A 20,175-nucleotide genomic window follows, 5' to 3' on the forward strand; every position below is an offset into this window, starting at 1 on the left:
AGAGTGGTTTGTGGGTCACGTTGTCCATAAACAGCCCTTTTCACTCTATCCCAGGCATGTGCAATAGGGTTAATGTCTGGAGAACATACTAGCCACTCTAGTCGAGCGATGTCGTTATCCTGAGGGAAGTCATTAACATGCCTGCACGATGGGGGAGAAAATTGTCGTCCATGAAGACGATGCTGCCGATATGGTCGCACTATCAGTCAGAGGATGGCATTCACATATGGTACAGCCGTTACGGCGCCTTCCATGACCACCAGTGGCATACGACGACGCCACATAATGCCACCACGAACCAGCAGGGAATCTCCATCTTGCTGCACTCGCTGGGCAGTGTGTCTAAGGCGTTCAGCCTGACCGGGTTGCCTCCAAACACTTTTCTGATGACTGGCTGGCTGATCACACATCAGTGAAGAGAACGTGATGTCAATCCTGAGCGGTCCATTTGGCATGTTGTTGGGCCCATCTGTACCGCGCTGCATAGTGGCGTGGTTGCAAAGATGGACCTCGCCATGGATGTCAGGAGTGAACTTGCGCATCATGCAGCCTATTGCACATTGTTTGAGTCGTAACACGACGTCCTGTGGCTGCATGAAAAGCATTATTCAACATGGTGGGCGTTGCTGTCAGGGTTCCTCCGAGCCATAAACCATAGGTAGCGGTCATCCACTGCAGTAGTAGCCCTTGGGCGGCCTGAGCGAGGTATGTGATTGACAGTTGCTGTCTCTCTGTATCTCCTCCATGTCCAAACAACATTGCTTTAATTTACCCCGAGACGCCTGGACGCTTCCCTTGTTAAGAACCCTTCCTGGCACAAAGTAACAATGCGGACGAGATCGAACCGCGATATTGACCATCTAGGCATGGTTGGACTACACACAATATGGGCCGTTTACCTCTTTCTTGGTGGAATGACTGGAACTGACCGGCTTTCGGACCCCCTCCGCCTAACAGGCGTTGCTCATGCATGGTTGTTTATATCTTTGGGCGGGTTTAGTGACATCTCTGAACAGTCAAACGGACTATTTCTGTGATACAATATCCACAGTCAACATCTATCTTCAGGAGTTCTAATAACAAAGTGTGTAGCTATAACACCAGAAGAAAGAATGATCTTCACTATTCTGGGTTAAATCCGACTTTATCACAGCACAAAAGTCTTTGGTCGTTTACCAAATAGCATTCAAAATCTGGCAGGTATCCAACCAACATTAAAACAAAAAAAAATTCATTACATGAATTTTTAGATGTGAAGTAATAACTGTAATATATATATATATATATATATATATATATATATATATATATATATATATATATATATATATATATATAAAGAAACCTTATGTTAAACTGACACATTCCACAGCATTACGAAATGCTGTATTCATGATCTAGGGAACAAGTCTTAATGCAATGCAACGTAATGAGTCCTGGCGGTGATGTTGAGAATCTTGGCAATTGGAACTGCAAGGATCTAGAATTTGTTACTGCAGTTTCGAGACAAGAGTTGACTACAATCATACCCAACACACGAGCTACTTACTCTGTCCTGGAGGATGATTTCACGAAGGCACATACTGTACTTCAATTTTGACAAGGTGCAAATCATATTTTTACGATTTGAGATATGTTTAAGAAAAAGCGTAATCTTAAAATCTATGTGGCCAATGGGCTATGTAGTTCATTTTGTTTCTAAGTCGAGATTTTCAATTCGCTGTCTGAAGGCTATCAGCAACTTTTGCAGCAGAATATAAAATTCCATTCTGAACTCTACACAGGGATTCATAGTATATCTGGAAAGTTGTGCTCATTGTACTGAGGTAGTGAATTCTACAGTTCGCCTCTAAATAACTCTTGTTATCACATATCATTTTAGGAAAGAAAGAGATGTAATAATTACTATGTCCCTGAAGGCCATGTTCCAAGATCTTCCATTATTTGCTCAACACAATATCCTGATTGCAGTCTTCTTTAAAACAAATAGGGCCTACCATATTTTTGTTATGCTGTCACATCTCACATTATATTCAGGCATTGGACAGCAGTGAGTGAAAGTATTCTAGCAATCCCCAGACACCAGATCGAATAGATTTCATTACTTCGCTTAACTCTTTGCAGTAAACAGTCGGCAACGAATATTTTTTTTAAATTGTGTAGTACAGTTTCCCTGTTTGACTTGGGGTCATTCGCTCGTAATTTCTCTGTTAATGAATTACAAGACCTGCCTTCTTATCCCTATAGCCGAGTTCACACACACATCTAACGTGGCTCCATGGCTTGTGGCTTGCTGTAGTGGTATCGGGAGCTATGGTTCACGCAGATTTTAGAATCTTATTGTATTCGTTGATATAGGCATTTCGAACAATTAATTTTTAGTTTAACAGCTACCACATCACACTTTGGAGCTATTTTCTGGATATAATCCACAATTTATATAATGCTTAGTCTAACAAATTACGAAATTACGAAGTTTATACGACATACATACGCACACGAACACACACACACACACACACACACACACACACACACACACACACACTGTTGTAGAAAATCAGACATAGGTTGCTATTCTTGTAGTTCTAGAAGCCGCGGAAGTGTACCTGCCGACCGCTGTTTTCACTTTTTCAGAAATAAAAGGGAAACACACTGAAATCGAATAGATTACAGTAGCAATTACTGCACAATAACTGCGACAGAGTGCACGTGTTTCGCAACACTGCCACCAGAGAGCAGTGGTGATAGCAAAATGGAGCAACAAAGTACAACCAAGCTGAACTTTTCGTGGCGTGACAAAAGTTGTATATCTTAAGTTGCTCCACTAAAATCTGGATGTTGACACATACAACTGTAGTATGCCACTAGATGTGGCAAAGTTTTGTTGTATGTGTGAATCTGGGTTATCACTCTATTACCTGCTTTTAATTATCCGCTAATAATATGACTCCTACACATTTCGATAAATTTGGTCATGAGTCATCTAGAAAACGGACGTGTATCTGCCATTTTAAAATTATCTCTGTACACACAGACGAGAAACACCTGAGTGAACAAACAACTGACTCAAACACATTTTAGCGATAGACTGTGGCGATCTCCCGCCCACAAGATCCAACTTGTCTGTGCAGATGTGATTTATTTATTTATTTTATCCATCTTTCAGCATTAACATGCAATCGATGTCGTCAGAAGAATTACATCTATTTGTGCATTATGTTTTATGTAATAAATATTACATGGTAAAAATATAGCAGTGTTGTACCCTATTGGTTTATAACTGCCTCTACACCCATATCTATACATAACAGTAAACCTTAATTTATCAGCATTAACATGCAGTCGATGTTGTCAGAAGAATTATAGGTATTTGTACACTATGTTTTAAATAATAAAATACTACATGGTAAAAAATATAGCAGTGTTGTGCCCTGTTAGCTTATAGCTGCCTCTACACCCATATCTATACATAATAGTAAGTCTTAATTTATCACTCTATATTATGAATGTATTTTCCTTCACCCACATTTTGGTTTTAGTTTTGAAAATATCCAGTGAAACCAATTGAACCTGTATGAGTAAAGCATTGAATAATTTTATGCCTATGTATTCATACCTAGATTGGGTTTTCTTAATCCTGGTTGTGGGTATATCAATCATATTTGTTTGTCGAGTAATTTGTTGATGAAAAGATTTCCTTATAGTATAGTGGTTTAAGTTTTATGTTAAATAGGCAACAATATATGTAAATAGATGGGACTGTGAGAATTTTTAAGTCTTTACAATCAAGTCTACGTGGGGTCTTATTGTCAGTGATTCCATAAAGACATCTAATTGCTTTTTTTTGCCAAGTGAACATTTTTTTGGCTCCTGGGGAGTTATAAAAGAATACCACATTGTAGGTGGCAGTAAAAGAAGGCATAGTATGAATGAAGTAATAAATCTTGTGTAACACATATGTGTAGTTTGGCTAGTAGGTAGATAACTCGTGGTAACTTTTGACATACATATTCTGTATGTGTGACCCACGTTAATTTCGTGTCAACGTGTATTCCTAGTAGTTTAACAGGTGATAACTCAGTGTTACTGTTTGATAGACTGAAGATTATCTTGATAGTCTTTTCATGGTTCATAGTTAACTCATTAGCTTTAAACCAGATATTAGATGTTTTGCGACATTCTTCACTTTCCTCCTTCAATTTGCTTATATCCTTTCCAGAATTAGCTAATGTTGTGACATCAGGATAAAGAATAGATTTACAGGGTAAGTTACTCGGAAAGTAATTTACAAATAATATAAATAGTAGAGGGCCAAGCACTGAGTCCTGAGGAATATCTCGATTTATACTTAGAGTCTGTGACTTTTGGCCATTATGCTGTACAATTTGTTTTCTATTGCTGAGGTATGATTCAATTAATGAGAGTTCCAAGTGTTTGATTCCATAGCAACACAGTTTATCTAGTAATAATTTGTGGTTAACTGAGTCAAAAGCCTTACTCAATTCAATTAGAATGGCTTTAGCAGATAATTCTGGCTCGAATGAGCTTAGTACAAAAGAGATAAGGTTTTCAACTGCTTTGACTGTTGATAAGTTTAACCTAAATCCATACTGAGAATCATTTAATATATTATTGTCTGATAGGTGTATGCATATTTGCTGCAGTATGCAATATTCTATTACTTTTGAGAGAATAGGCACAAGTGATATTGGTCTATAATTATTGATACAAGACTTGTCACCCTTTTTGTAAAATGGTATGACAACTGTATTTTTGAGACATTCTGGAAAGTGTCCACTAGAGAGCATCCAATTTATCGGTATGCAAAGAGGATATGATATGAGATCTACAATTTTTTAATTACAATGTTTGATAGGCCATAAACATCTTCATATCTGGAGTATCCTAATTTAGAGGTTGCTTTAATTATATCAATTACCTGCACTTCTCTCCATTTACAAGCTGACACTATATTTGTAATGTTTTGTTGAAAATTTCTGCCAGACGTGGGGTGAGAAACAGATATGTGGGTAGAATTGGAATTATAGTTGCCCTGAGTTGAGAGGCTAAGTTTGGCAGGGTTGACAAAAAAGTGATTGAAATCATCAGCAGTGATATTAGCAGCATTTGTGTTGTCTTTATAGTTTATATTCATACCTAGCTCTGCTTTTATTACTTTCCATGCAGCCTTACATTTAGTGTGTGATTTTTTAATGAAATCAGCATTTGCCTTACACTTGGCTATTTTAATTTCAGATTTGTATTTTCTTTTCAGGTTTTTGTAAGTTTCTTTATCCACTGCTCCCTTTTTGACCTTATCGTGACAAGTAATTACCAATAGTCTCAGTTTTTGTAACTGAGGTGAAAACCACTTCTGTGAAGTTGAGGAACTAGGTTTCAGTAATTATTTTCACCCATATACCTCATAGTCTGACAGGTAATCGGCAATAAATAAGCCTAGCTCAAAATCACATTTGTATAGATTTGTTATTAGATTGTCAAGACAGGAGAAATGCCTTGTAGAACTTTCATTAACACAAAAGAAATTATAGGATCTTAAAATGTTTACTAAATTAACATTTCTGGCTGTCATTTTCCTAATGTCTATGTTTAGATCCCCAAAAATTAATATTTTGTATTTAGTATACTTTTGTATACTGATCTCAAGTTTTTTAAACATTCTGTAAATTGTTCCACATTACTTTCAGGAGTGTGATATAAAAAAAAGTTATGAGCTGTATACTAGGTATAATTAAAGCAGCTGCTTCAAAACACCTTTAATGCATAAGTCACTAACTTCAAGTACAGAAAACTTTAAGTCTAGATCATTTGCTGACATATGTGGATGAACCCTCATAAGATTCACTGGGTCTGCCGCAGTATGTAGCTAATTTGAAGCCTGATGGTACATTACAGTTTTATATCTTCTTCCTTTAACCAATGTTCGTTTATACATAAAATCGTTCTTTTGTTACTTTTTAATAGTATGCCAACCTCATCAGCTTTATTTTTCAGAGACCTGATATTTAAGTGCAGAAATAAGATAGAGTTTCTGTCACAGGAGGGGAGGAGTACAGTATTATGGGGCAATGGAGAACGGTTAACTGTTTTTCCAGCCCCGGAATCTATGTTGGAACCTACAGATCCGAGCAATTTCGCTCAAGTCCCCAATTCCAATTTCTGCACAAATCTCATATCTACGCAGATATTCCGTTCACACACAATGATCTGTCTGCGCAGATGTGATGTGCGTAGACATTTTCGCATGCAGATCGTGCGTGTGGACAGGCCTTAAGATAAAAATGCAGAAATATACAACAGCTTCCTGTGTGCCGCTCCTGGACGAACGGCAAAGACAAAATTATGCTTATTACATAGTGCTGTCAAAACGAAATCTCGTATGACGAAACGCAGAACAGCAGTAGAACAGAAAAAAGAAGAAATATAAATCAGCATCTACAAAATTAGCCTCTGAAGATGCCTTTCAAATAATGAAGGCAGAACGCGGATGGTGAAGAAAAAATTTTTCATTTATGATTAGATGTTTCTGAAGTAAAAATTACCAACATAAAAGTAATCGGTAAATTCATTTCGCAGTTGTTTGGCTGCTGTGATCATTGATAAATGTTTAGGGGTCCCAATGCTATATTTGATTCGGCCCATCTGTCTTTGCGTCATTCTCCCTTTCGACACTGGCATTTAGCACGAGTATTGAACACACAAAACTTCTGCCAGTTTGATAAAAACTTCTTGTAACTGGCAATTACTTGAGCAAGATACAAGAAACTGTGTCCACTACAACTTGCAGAAGCTATGGGGTCTAAGTTCTGCAAGTTGACGAAACTTGCGGAATTCAACTAGCCAGGAGACTGGGGTTGTTTTTACGTGCAAGGCTCTTGCAGATGTTTATTTGGTAGTGGACACACACTGTACAGAAGAAGCCACACATTTCTGAGTACACGAAGGATTACGCTCTTAACAACAGAGGTGTTAGCTGACATGCACTTGCTTTTGGGTTCATAGTTCGCGCGAATTACAAAGATTTTGCGAGCCCGTAAATGTTGATCAAAATAATGAGGGGCTTTTGAGGGCAGAGGGTGTATAGTAAGTGTGTTTTGATTATAATGTTGGAGAAGCGCTCTAGTTTAGCAGGAAGATTCATATATCGGACGTTTTCAGTAAGAATTGCGTTAGATGTATTGCAGACGCCTGTATAACGCCGCATTTCAACCAGTTCTTCAGTACTTTGGCCGCTCCAGAATAAAACTAAGTAAGAAACCTGTATGTTATATACGACTTCTGAACTGGCAGAATGTGTTAAAACAGTCTCCTCCAATTACCTCCCTCTTTAACGCGCATTTGATAACTAATTACAGTAATTACTGAATGACAACTTTTTCCACTCACTAGCTGATTTTTATATATATCAGTAATCACACAAATACTAAAAGAAAAAAAGAGAACGTTGAATTATATAGTTTAAAGCAAATTTTGTTAAAAGTCGTATTCATGGTGTGTGAAACAAATATTAATCTAATCTGATCAAGCCATTTTTGAAACTGTCGAGAAGGTGTTACACTCTAACCTTCGTTTTAAAAAGAAATTGAGTGTCATGTAATATTTTGTCTAATGTAATATCTTGTTCAGACACCTTTTATTAAACTGACACGTTCCACATCATTACGAAGTGTCATATTCATGATATATGGAACAAGTACTAATCTAATCTGTCTTGAAAACAACAGACACATATCCGATGAACGTATTGAGAGTAATATATGCATATTGAAACACCGCTTACGTTGTAGGTGTCTGGCTTTACCTTAAGACTACAAATTGTAACATTCTGTACTTCCTCTGAGTTTGTAAGTAACCCGTTTCGTTTCTTGAGCGGCAGCAGCCGCCAGGCAGTTTATTTATTTTGATCCAGCTTTGAGCATTTTTATGCAATGGATGTCGTCGTAGGAAAATTACATATATTTTACAAATATGTTTTGTTGACATTGTTACAGTACACATACTGACAATAATACAAGGCACATAAAATATGTATAATTTTGCAGTACATAGAAAATAATATACAGAAGTATCAAATAAATTATTGACATACTAAGGCAAATACAACATAGTTTACAGTTAGAAATAATTTACTATCTCAGATCATCTTTAGAACAGTTTTGAAATTCTAAAATATTGTAGAAAGCCTTTTCTTTCACTCATTTTTCATTTTTTGTTTGAAAGTCATTAAATGAGACATGATATACCTGTAAAGGTAAAGTATTAAATTATTTTATGCCCAGGTATTCATAACTAGAATGTGTTTTCTTTAATCTAGCTGTGGGCATATCTGTCTGTTTCATTTGCTTAGTTTTATGTTGGTGTACAACTTCCCTTGAGATGTAGGCTTAGCTGTTTTAAGTTTCCTTTAATATTGAGTAGACAGCTGAATTTTTATTGTTCCTTAAACCAGACATCTTTCACCTGATTGCAGTGAGCATTTTCTTCTGGTCTACATTTGTGACCATTTGCTGTTGTGCAAGCACTTCATGAACCACACAGTAACTTTCCAATCAGTCATAATTTTACAGTTCACTGCACATAACCTTGCAGTGCATTGCACTTGACATTATACAATAATTGTATTCTTTTAGTTTACCTGATGAAGAAGACTGTAGTTTAGTAATTTGGATATTGCATTTATTACTACATTTTATCAAAGGCAAATTCATTCAAGAAAACTATAGAATTATTAGACTGATTTACAGGCTAGTAGGCCTACTTACCTTCAGGAAACAAAATGTTTGGTGCTGTCAATACACACGTATCAAAGAGTGTGTAAGTGGTGACACCATCCGCCAACTTTGGAACTGTTGGTTCCTGCTCAGGGTGGGGGGAAAGGATAGGTTGGGGAGATTAAAAAGGAAAGGAAGGTCACCAAGACCCCAGCTACTCTGTGATGTAGAACATGTCATTTGTAAACTAACTTATCATCCATACAATCTGCCGTATGAATCTCATACTATTGTACTCTCCCATATTACCTATCACTAACCATTTTGACAGTATTCTTATTTTATTATTCAAATCCAGCTGGTAAGCAGATGTTACTGTTAATATTTGACTGTTTAGATTTACCTTATGTTATCCTTTTAAGATATAAATCACTAACGGTAGGTAGATTGAAAAACAAGTTATCAGTGAGGCTTGCACTGTGCCTTAAACAGTCAGAGGACAAATAAATAAACATTATTTAGACACAGTAGAATCCATAACTTAGCAAAAACTTGAGAGAATCTGTGATAATACTTGAAGGTGTAACATTAATACGGCACTGGAAAGTAATGGATGGAATACAAATGCTGGAGAGTGTCAAGATAATGCTCACTATATGGTGGAGGCATTGAGTGGTAGACTAGCACATAAGAAACATTGAAATTACTGCTTAAGTTTTTGGACAATGTTCTTCTGGTTGGTCATCAAGCAGATGTAAAAAGGCTGTTCAGAAATCGAAGCAAAGTTTTGTGTATGTCAAGGCTGTTTTCACAGGTGGCACTACCTTGTTGCTGTGCACTACCCCTGGGGAGACTGCAATAGGATGGGGTGGTTGGGTGCGTGTGAGACAGGTCTTTCACCTGAGTCTTTCATACAGATATGCCATGTATAGTAAGGTGTAGGGAATAGATGTGGCATAAAGAGATACCAGGATGTTTTGTAGGTTGGGTGGGCAAAGGAAAACCACTTTGAGTGAGGAAGGAAGGATATCGCCCATTTCAGGGCACATTGAACGGCAGTTGAATGCCTGATGGAGGATATGGTTAAGTTGTTCCATTCCAGGAATGGGGTGGTAATTCCTAAGCAGATGGGTAGTTGAGGGATCTCTCATATTAGGAGGATTTGCAGATATGGTGCAGGAGCTCTGTGAACTAGATTTGCACAGTAGTACTTGTTCTGTACAGCTTTCACAAGACTTTCAGCATAGTGGACAATGGCATCTCAGCTGGGCTCCACAGTATTAATGTCTAGAGTCATGGGGGTCATACACCACTGTCATGAGTGTGGACAGTTCTCAGGAATAGTGCATTGTCTTGCTGAAAGTACAAATCACCTGCAGCGTACTGTAGGTGAACAAGTGGATGCATGTGATAGAAAAGAAGTTCATGTATCGTTTGCCAGTGAGAAATGATGTAGATATATCTTGGAATCAACTTCATCTGTTGTAAACATACCACCATGCAATAGTACCTGAACTACCTTCCTGAACAGTTCTTCATTGGCAAGTGAGGTGCATTGCCTTGTGTGGTACCTTTGGCACATATCAGTGAGTGTCACACTAGTCATTCCAGGTAACATTTTTCCCTTTTTTGCATTCAGAATCTATAACAAGCTCACTAGATATTACTGTATTTTTTTGTGGCTATAAACATGCTTCCACCACCAGTGTTCGATCTATCTTTGTGATATACATTCCAGTTGGTTTTTAGAATTTCATTGCTATTAACATCTGGTTCAGACAGCTTTATGTTCCTAGTACTGTTTGGGAATTGTTACCATTTATAAGTAGACTAGTTCTGGGCCCATTCCAATGACACTCCTGCAGCAAACTGCCACTATATTAACATTTTCTTTCTCTGAACTATTATGACAAATGCTACCCTGCCTGGAATTGGAATGCACCTTATCGTGCCTGTGGAGGGATTTCTCTGTCTCAAAAAAAAAACCACTCGTGCACACCACACATACTCTGCTAACCTAGTAGGTACTTCATTGGTGTGGGACTCGCCTGACCAAAACCCCACTTGTGCACACCACACATACTCCGCTACCCTAGTAGCCACTTCATTGGTGTGGGACACGCCTGACTTACATGGGGGATCCAACAATTTTCCGCCCAATAGCTGAGGTCAGGAAATCCACGTAAAAGATCATCACAGAATTGCTGAGCCTCTAGCTTAAGCGTTCCACTCAGCTCCAACCGAGATTGATTGTGAGAATGATGCTGCTAAACGATAGCTCTGTTCCCACCCTGCAGGCAAGGCTAACGGTCTTTACCAAAGCAGCCAGTCACTTGTAGGAAATGAGGATGGCCTCTGAACCCATGCGGCAAGCATCGTTCGTGCCTACATCAGCCTCAATTTGCAGAAGGGTGCAGACCCTCCTCCAGACCTTGGACAAGGCCCCTGGAAAGCAAACAAAGTGGACACTGATCTTCTTTCTCACCCTGCCCGCTGTTTCCTGACGCTTAATGGCTCAGCGTTCATTAGCTGGGTACGGGCTACCCTGGGGTATCTGAGCTGGGGACTAGGGATGGCAGTTGAAATAACCGTTTTCCAGATGCATCAGTTTATTTCATGTCCAGTTTAACCTGATCGTTAAAACTGCTGAAAATAACTGGTTCCTGAAATAAGTGATGTTCTGTTTCTTATTGCTGTTATTTCCAGTAATAAGTGTAGACATCGAACAAAGAGTGAGAAATTCTAATATTCCCTCGTACTTTTGCATTATATGTTTAAAGACAAGCAGAGTCAAAATATAAAATAAAATGGATTAATGAAAGAAAACTTAGTCTGTTTTGCTGCAAAAGTAATGTGGGGTTGAATACTACAAAAAATTTTCCTACTGATTCTAATTTTTTGAAACTCTGCTCAAAAATGGTGTTGTGATTGAGGATTGTACCTGGTTTGAGCGTTATGAATAGCCAGTGCTAAAATATGAAAGCTGAGATTGGAGAGCTCTTATTTTTCGTGTTGAGTTGTCTGTTTACAGGGTCTACATGCAGAAAAAAGCACATTATGTAGACACAGGCAGCGAATCAGTTACTTTTTATTTTTGTTAGAAACTATAAATGAATTGTTAAGTTTTTAGTTTATTACTGTTGCCATAATTTCCTTTCTGTTTTAGGATTTCATGTAAATGGTTGACAAGGAATAAGTTTTTGTGTAAACTTTGTAGTATTCTTTTACTTTAGTTATTTTGAATTACAAACCTGTTTTGTAGTCGGATATATTAATCTAATTTTTAACAGGGATTTGGATATATTTGATGCTTTTCCAAAAAATTCAAATACATGCACGCATACATACATACATACATACATACATTAATCCTTGTTCCATAGATCATGAATACATTATTTCGTAATGATGTGGAACATGACACTTTAACATAAGTTTTCTTTACCCAAAATAATTAATCAGTTTTTTATTTATTTTCTTTTTTACTTTTTTACGGTTACTACTTTGTATCTAAGAATTCATCTATTGAGTAGAGGGAGTTGTCATTCAGAAATTCTTTTAATTTACTTTTAAATGTTGGTTGGATATCTGTCAGATTTTTAATACTATTTTGCAAATGACCAAAGATTTTTGTGGCAGCGTAGTTTACCCCTTTCCGTGCCAAAGTGAGATTTAATCCGGAATAGTGAAAATCATTCTTTCTTCTAGCATTGTAGCTATGTACTTCACTGTTATTTTTGAATTGGGATGGGTCATTAATGAAAAATTTCCATAAGTGAATATATGTATTGCGAAGGTACAGTGAATATTCCATCTTCCTTAAATAAATGTCTGGAAGGTGATCTTGTGTGGGCTCCAGCTATTATTCTGACCACACACTTTTGTGCAATGAATATTTTCTCTGTTAATGACGAATTACCCCAAAATATGGTGCCATATGAAAGCAGTGAATGAAAATAGGTATACTAGGCCAATTTACCGATATGTTTATCACCAAAAATTGCAATAATCCATATAGCATAAGTAGCTGAACCTAACCGTTTCAGCAGATCATCATTGTGTTTCTTCCAATTCAATTTCTCATCAGTGCACACACCCATAAATTTTGAGTATTCTGCTTTAGCAACAAACTTCTGTTCATAGACTATATTTATCAATGGTGTTATGCCATATACTGTACAGAATTGTGTAAACTGTTTTTTCTCAAAATTTAGTGAGGGTCCATTTGCAGAGAACCACTTAATAATTTTCTTAAAGACATTATTTGAAATTTCCTCAGCTGATTCTTGCTTGTTGCGTTTGATTACTATACCTGTATCATCAGCAAAAAGAACTAGCTTTGCATCTTCATGAATGTAGAGTGGCTAGTCATTAATGTATATTAAGAACAATAAGGAACCCAAGACTGAACCTTGTGGGCCACCATTCTTGATACCTCCCCAGTTAGAGGACTCTGCTGGTTTTTGCAGACCATCTGTACTGTTAATTTCAACCTTCTGCATTCTTCCAGTTAAGTATGAATTAAACCATTTATGCAATGTCCCACTCATACCACTATACTGAAGCTTATCTAGAAGAAATTCATGATTCACACAATCAAAAGCCTTTGGGAGATAACAAAATATCCCAATGGATGATGTTCAGTTATTCAATGCATCTAACATTTGATCAGTGAAAGCATATATAGCACTTTCTTTTGAAAAGCCTTTCTGAAAATGAAATTGACATTTTGTTAGTACTTCATTTTTACAAACATGTGATGCTACTCTTGAATACATTACTTTATCAAGAACATTGGATAAAGCTGTCAGAAGTGAGATTGGGTGGTAGTTGTTAGCATCAGATCTATCACCTTTTTTTATGCAATGGTTTAATAATAGTGTATTTCAGTCTTTATCTGGAAAAATGCCCTGTTTCAGTGAGCTACTACATATGTGGCTGAGAATCCTACTTATTTGTTGGGAACAAGCTTTTAGTACTCCGTTTGAAATTCCATCAATTCCATGCGAGCTTTTGCTTTTGAATGAATTTATTATTTTCCTAATTTCAAAAGAAGAGGTGGTTTGAATTTCAATTTTATCAAATTGCATAGGTGCTGCCTCTTCCATATACTGCCTTGCATTTTGTAATGAACAGCTGGAGCCTATTTTCTCTACAACACTTAAAAAATGGTTATTAAAATGTTTTCTACTTCTGACTTCTTGTTAACAAACTTTTCATTGTGTTTGATAGAAATACAGTCTTCCTGTGCTCTATATTGCCCTGTTTCCCTTTTAACAGTATTTCAAATTGTTTTAATCTTATCAGATGTGCTAATGTCGGACATAATGCACATACTTTTGGACGTTTCTAATAACTTTTCTTAATACAGTGCAGTAGTTCTTATAGTGTTTCACTGTTTGAGGATCATTAATCCTCCTAGCTAAAAGATACAGTTCCCTTCTCCATTTACAAGATATTTTCATCCATTTAGTAAGCCATGGCTTTTTACATGGTTTCTTACAATTATGTTTCACTGTTTTCTTAGGGAAACTGTTTTCAAATATACTCATAAAGGTATCATAAAATAGATTAAATTTTAAATTAGCATTGTGTTCCCTGTACACCTCATCCAGTCTAACTGTTGCAAGCTTTCCCTAAAATTTTGAATTGTTAAATCATTAATAGTACGCACTATTTTGGAGGACTGTTTTCATTACTGTATGGAGGTTTGTCATATACTGTAACTAACTGTGCATCATTATCAGACAGACCATTCTTAACAGGAAAAGTTTTTATTTGATTAAATTTATCTTGGTCTATGGAAACATTATCTATCAGTGTGCTGCTTTCCTGTACCACCTGAGTAGGAAAATCAATAAATAATGTCAGATTGAAAGAATAAACTAATACTTCCAAGTTCAAGCTTACTGTCAGACTCTTTCAGAAAATCTTCATTGAAATCCCCACAAATAATAATTTGCTTTCCTCTGTCTGACAGATAGCACAACAAAGAATCCAAGTTTTTCAAAAATAGTTGAAATTTCCAGATGGGGACCTATACATGGCTACAATTATAAAAGTGCCATTATTTAGTTTAAGCTCACATTCACATTATTCTATATATTGCCATATGCAAAATTTTTGAGTTTCCAAATTTTTCACGCTATGACAGACTTAACATGTATGGGACCTACTCTTCTCTCCATAATGTCTCTACTTACATATGCTGAAAGCTTATATCCACCTATATTTATCATTTCCATACCTGTGACTATATGGTGTTTAGACAGGCATAGCACATCTTTTCCACCCTCAGTTTCTAAATCTTATAAACAGACAAGAAGCTCATCTACTTTTTTTTTTTAATCCCCTGATATTCTGATGCAATATACTAACATTATTTTTCACTGTGCCTTTATGTGAACCTTGTGAGAGCTTCTTGCCTGAAGGTAAATGGTGCATTACACCATGAAGGGATCAGGCTGGCCACAAGCACTTAAGGACCAGCCCCCTTGCCCAGCCTCTGTGCTGAAGCTGGTTAACCATCATTTAATATCTGATGGCAACTCCTCATGGTGTGTCAGGCGTACACGTCCCCAGTTCTCCACCATACCATACTGTTGCTAGTCCATTTATGGAAAGCCTCTTTACCAATTGTCCATGGCAAGGAGGCCATTTGGGATCTGCACGAAGTGTCTTTTGGAGCCCCTTGGCGTAGGGCACATACAAGCTCAAATCCGTGATTTTAACTGACTGCCACCCTGGTTACTGCAGAGGCACCAAGTAATATTATGTTTAGTGGAGTACAGGATAGATTGCACTCCTGCTTCTGTTTTTAATATTATATTTTATGACATTTTAAATGAGCACAACAACTATGTAGCTGTATTTACAGATAAGTCTAAACAGGGGGAATCCGTTGGTTATCCCCCTGTGGGTCCGGGGGCTAGAATAGGCCCAAGGTATTCCTGCCTGTCATACGAGGCGACTAAAAGGAGTTTCACACATTTCGGCCTTTATTGTCGACGATGACCATGGACTTGCACCTGATATCCAGCACAGTAGCCAGTCCGTTGTGGTGGAGCCGCCATGTACCCTGGTTGGTTGTAGCCCCCAGACCACACAGGGATTGCTCTGCTGATGCCTGTGCCGTTAACTCCCCATGTATGCCAAGGGGTAGATGCCTATCCCCCTGGGGCATCAGGACTCCCGGCAATGGCCCTCCTGCCAGGTGGCCTTTGCTGCGGCTGGGTGGTGCCTGTGGGGAGGGTCCCTGGTAACGGAGTGGGTGGCATCAGGGCAGATGACACGCAATGAAGCGTAGTCCATCATTTCTTGCTGGTGGTGAAACACCAGCAGTCTCTAAGTGATCACGAGCTCAATTCAACGCACAGAAGTACGACCCCAAATCGTTCCCCTCACTGGCCTCGCCATGGGAGGAACATCACACTAAGGATGGCATCGGATCTTATTCACCCTGGTACCTTGTATGTTAGAAAGCTAATGGGGAATCTTTAATGAAGATGAAGCCTCAGTTTTTTGTTGAGCATTTAAAGGACAAGTTCGGGGAGGTGGAGGGCTAGTCCAAAATGAGACCTGGGTCTTGATCAAAACAGCATCTTCTGCCCAGTCATGGGAGTTACTCATTTGTGACAAGCTGGGGGATGTTTCTGTAACCATCACGCCCCATAACAGCTTAAATATGGTGCAGGTTATCATATTTCACAGAGACCTTCTTTTGCAGTCCGGCGACGAGCTGCATGCCAATTTAGAGTGGAGAGGTGTACATTTTGTTCGACGTATCCACCGGGGTCCAAAGGATAATCAGGTTGCCACCAGTGCCTTCGTCTTGGCCTTCAAGGGCGATACATTGCCCAAGGAGGTCAAGGTGATGGTCTACCGGTGTGATGTAAAGCCCTATATCCCTCCCCTGATGCGGTGCTTTAAGTGCTGGAAGTTTGGCCATATGGCTTCCTGCTGTCCTTTCAGCGTCACATGCCATGATTGCGGACGCCCATCACATCCCAATACTCCATGTGCCCCGCCTCCCATCTGTGTCAGCTGCGGAGAGCACCACTCGCCTTGCTCGCCTGACTGCAGGATTCTCCAGAAAGAAAGGAAAATCCTGGAGTACAGGACCCTGGATAGACTGATCTACACCGAGGCTAAGAGAAAATTTGAACTGCCCTTCTTCACAAAGGCTGGGAAAGGTGTCCTTCTGCTGGGCGCCAGGGCACATGAATATTGCAGGGAATAAAACGACAGATGTAGCAGCAAAGGAGGTGTCTCATGATCCTCAGTTTGTTCAGTGTGCCATCCACGTGCATGCTATTATCTCACTGTTGAGGTACAGAGTCATGTGTCAATAGGGAGTGACAGGCAATAAGCTCAGTATAGTAAAGCCCACAATGTGACTGTGGCATATTTCCGTCTGACAAGGCAGACAAAATGAGGTCCTCCTTGTTCGTCTTTCCATAGACCACAGCCCTACGATGCATGGCTTCTTACCCCAGGGAGAGCACCCTCCAAAGTTTGGTGCTTGTGGTGAACAGATCACTGTGCACCGCATTTTATTAGACTGTGTTTTGTTTTCATACCAGAGGGCAGCAGCAGATTTGGCGACACATCTGCCCTCTATTTTAAGTGACTATTAAATGAATGTGGTTTGAGTTATGAAGTTTAATGATTTGTCCAACATGTTTCTTAAGGCTTTGGGTGATGCTCTTAATGTGTTAATAGGGTGACTGGCTCACCAATGTTTTTCATAAGTGATCAACTTTCCCTGTGCCTATCTTTCATATTCTCTGTCGTTTTACTTATATTTTAATCCCAGGTACAGGACCATTCAGCCTTTCTCCATTGTCTTAAGGCATGTAAAATAGTGATTGTTTGGATCAACGCGGGTGAAGTTGGAGTGGGTGAATGAGTGTCATTTTACAGGTGCCCCCCCCCCCCTCCCCCCCCTCACTGTATGACAGCAAGTTTAGGCATTTCATCCTCATTCTTTTAAAATAAGTGCATGGGTGCCTAATAATCTCACTGTTGAGTACTCGTAAACTCCAGCTCTCCCTCCACACACACACACACACACACACACACACACACACACACACACACACACACACAATTTCCCTTAGGGGCTCCATTACTTGCCTAAAATTGGAGCTCACAATGAATAAGCAATTCCACCCTCTGCACTTGTTCATACCTCTTAGGAAGGCTGACTACAGTCCCAATAAGTGAGCTATCCTGTGCTGGCTCAGTGTATTTTCAGCAGTGGGCAATTCCTCAAAACTGTTTTAGAGGTGTAAAGGGGCAGCCTTGTGGCCTGTACCTGCTGTCACATTCCATTCAGAGATCCACGATCCCGCCACTGTTCGTCAGTGACAATCAACTGTCTGCGACATGCGAATTGGAAGGTGCATCAGCATCAGGTGTCCAAGATGACACTATAGGCTCCAAAGGTGCCAAAGCATTCATCTCAGGTGCCCCAACACCATGGCAGTAACCTGAGTCCTGTGGACTGCAGCCAAAACAGCTTACAGATGTTTACGGACAGCGGCCAGTTCTCCCTGCATCCATACACAACAGACACAGTCCCTACCCATCTTCAATCAGTTCTTGTCTGTACCACAAGTAATGTAACACCAACCCAAGAAGTCACTAAGCTCTGCAGCTACTCTTCAGCAACTGATACATGACAAGAAGAGAACAGAAGCTCCTGAAATGTGGTGCTATAGAAGAATGCTGAAAATTAGAATGAATAACTAACTAATGACGTACTGAGTCAAATTGGACGTAAATGGAATCTATTACACAACTCATATAAAAAAACTGATCGGTTGACAAGAAAAGTCCTGAGGCATCAAGCAGCTTGCTAATGGGAAAGGGAGGGGGGGTGAATATAGTAGAGCAAGACCCATGCTTGACTGCAGTAAACAGGTTCAAATAGATATGCAGTGAATAGACAAAATTATGGAAGCACTGCAAGAAATACATGCTTGAACATGAATGCAGATGCTAACCCAGCCTGTAGGTTGCCCTGTTGTATTTTACCACAGATTGCGCCTGTGCAATGCCCTCAATGTGTTCAAGTGTCAGTCATGGTGAGAACAGTGTTGTTTGAAGCTGTGAGTGCATTATGTCGGAGCTCATTGACTTCGAATGTGGGCAAATTATTGGTGCTCATATAATGGGTGCTTCAGTAACAAGTATTTGATGTGTCAAGAGAGACTGTGTAGAAGATTCATCTCACATACAAAGAAAGCAGAAAAACATCAGACAAGTCACACTGTGAATGAAACTGTGTGTTGACTGTCATTGAAGAGGACTGTGGTGAAAATTAAGAAGATACCCTCAAAAGTCACTGCAGAACAGCTTGTCACACTCACAGATCCTGTCAGCACCAAAACAACATGAAGGGAGCTCCGAAAGCTGGAAATTGTAGGAGAAGCTGGAATTCCAAAACCACTCATCACTGATGCAAATGCCAGTAACAGGAAAACCTGGTGCCAAAGCCATAAAACCTGAACCATACGGCAATGGAAAGAAGTCATTTGGTCATTGTCTTGTTTCACACTGTTTCCAAATTCTGACAAAATTTACATCCCAAGAATGGAAGGAGCCGGGGGTTCCATGGACATCGTGGGTACTCTGCATGTCACATTACTGCTATCAAATAAGCATTTTGGCTGATCAAGTCTACCCCATAGTACATTGTTTGTTCCCCAATAGTGATGCTGTGTTCCAAGATGACAGAGCTTCTGGTGACATAGCTTGTATCATCCAGGAATGGTTTTGTGAGCACGAGGATGAGTTGTCACGTCTCCCCTGGCTATCACAGTCACCAGATGCCAATATAATTGAGCTCTTTATTCTACCATGGAGAGAAGGACGTGTGGTAGCCATCCACCTCCATCATTGTTACCTGAACTTGCCACTATTTTGCAGGAAGAAGGGTATAAGATTCCTTTGAAAGCCAAACAGAACCTGTATTTATCGATTCTGAAATGACTGGAAGCTATTTTGAATGCCAACAGTTTTCTTACACTATATTAGATGTGGTAATGTGTTGTTGTTCTTGGTGTTTCTGTATTTTTGTCTAGCCTTTGCGCATCACACTAATTACGCAGAGATGAGGCGACATGCACAGGTAGGATAATGTGATGAGCTACTATAAAGGGTGTACACAACATCATCATCATCTTAACAACATGGAACATAGGTTCACATTAACAAGTTATACTACAGTAATAAAACTAAATATGGAGAAGAGAAACATTAAATATGTGTCCTACAAGGTTTGGTACTTGGTCCACTGCTGTCTTTGACCTAGATAAATGGCTTACCAAAGGCATTGAAGAAAGTGTAGAAACTGATATGAGATGTTGATAAAAGTATAAGATATTCAAATACAGATAAGAGAATGAACAGGCTTAAAGCCGGTTCACAGCAAACA

The 20,175-nt window shown here is 38.9% G+C and overlaps 1 protein-coding gene across 3 annotated transcripts in view; it reads left to right on the forward strand.

The window, feature by feature from the left end:
• The first annotated feature begins 6,924 nt into the window (after window positions 1-6,924).
• Window positions 6,925-20,175, forward strand: part of LOC124594766 (oligoribonuclease, mitochondrial) — a 68,551-nt gene continuing 55,300 nt past the window's right edge. The window contains exon 1 of one of the 3 annotated variants that reach the window (XM_047133154.1): window positions 6,925-7,273. Coding sequence is in view for 1 of the 3 variants with exons in the window: in XM_047133152.1 (XP_046989108.1) it covers window positions 7,198-7,273 (76 nt within the window). In the remaining 2 variants the exon portion in view is untranslated. The remainder of the gene's footprint in view (window positions 7,274-20,175) is intronic. The other 2 variants (XM_047133155.1, XM_047133152.1) reach the window with 2 other exon arrangements.

The sequence above is a fragment of the Schistocerca americana genome, chromosome 2 (genome assembly GCF_021461395.2).
Source record: "Schistocerca americana isolate TAMUIC-IGC-003095 chromosome 2, iqSchAmer2.1, whole genome shotgun sequence".
Taxonomy (NCBI): domain Eukaryota; kingdom Metazoa; phylum Arthropoda; class Insecta; order Orthoptera; family Acrididae; genus Schistocerca; species Schistocerca americana.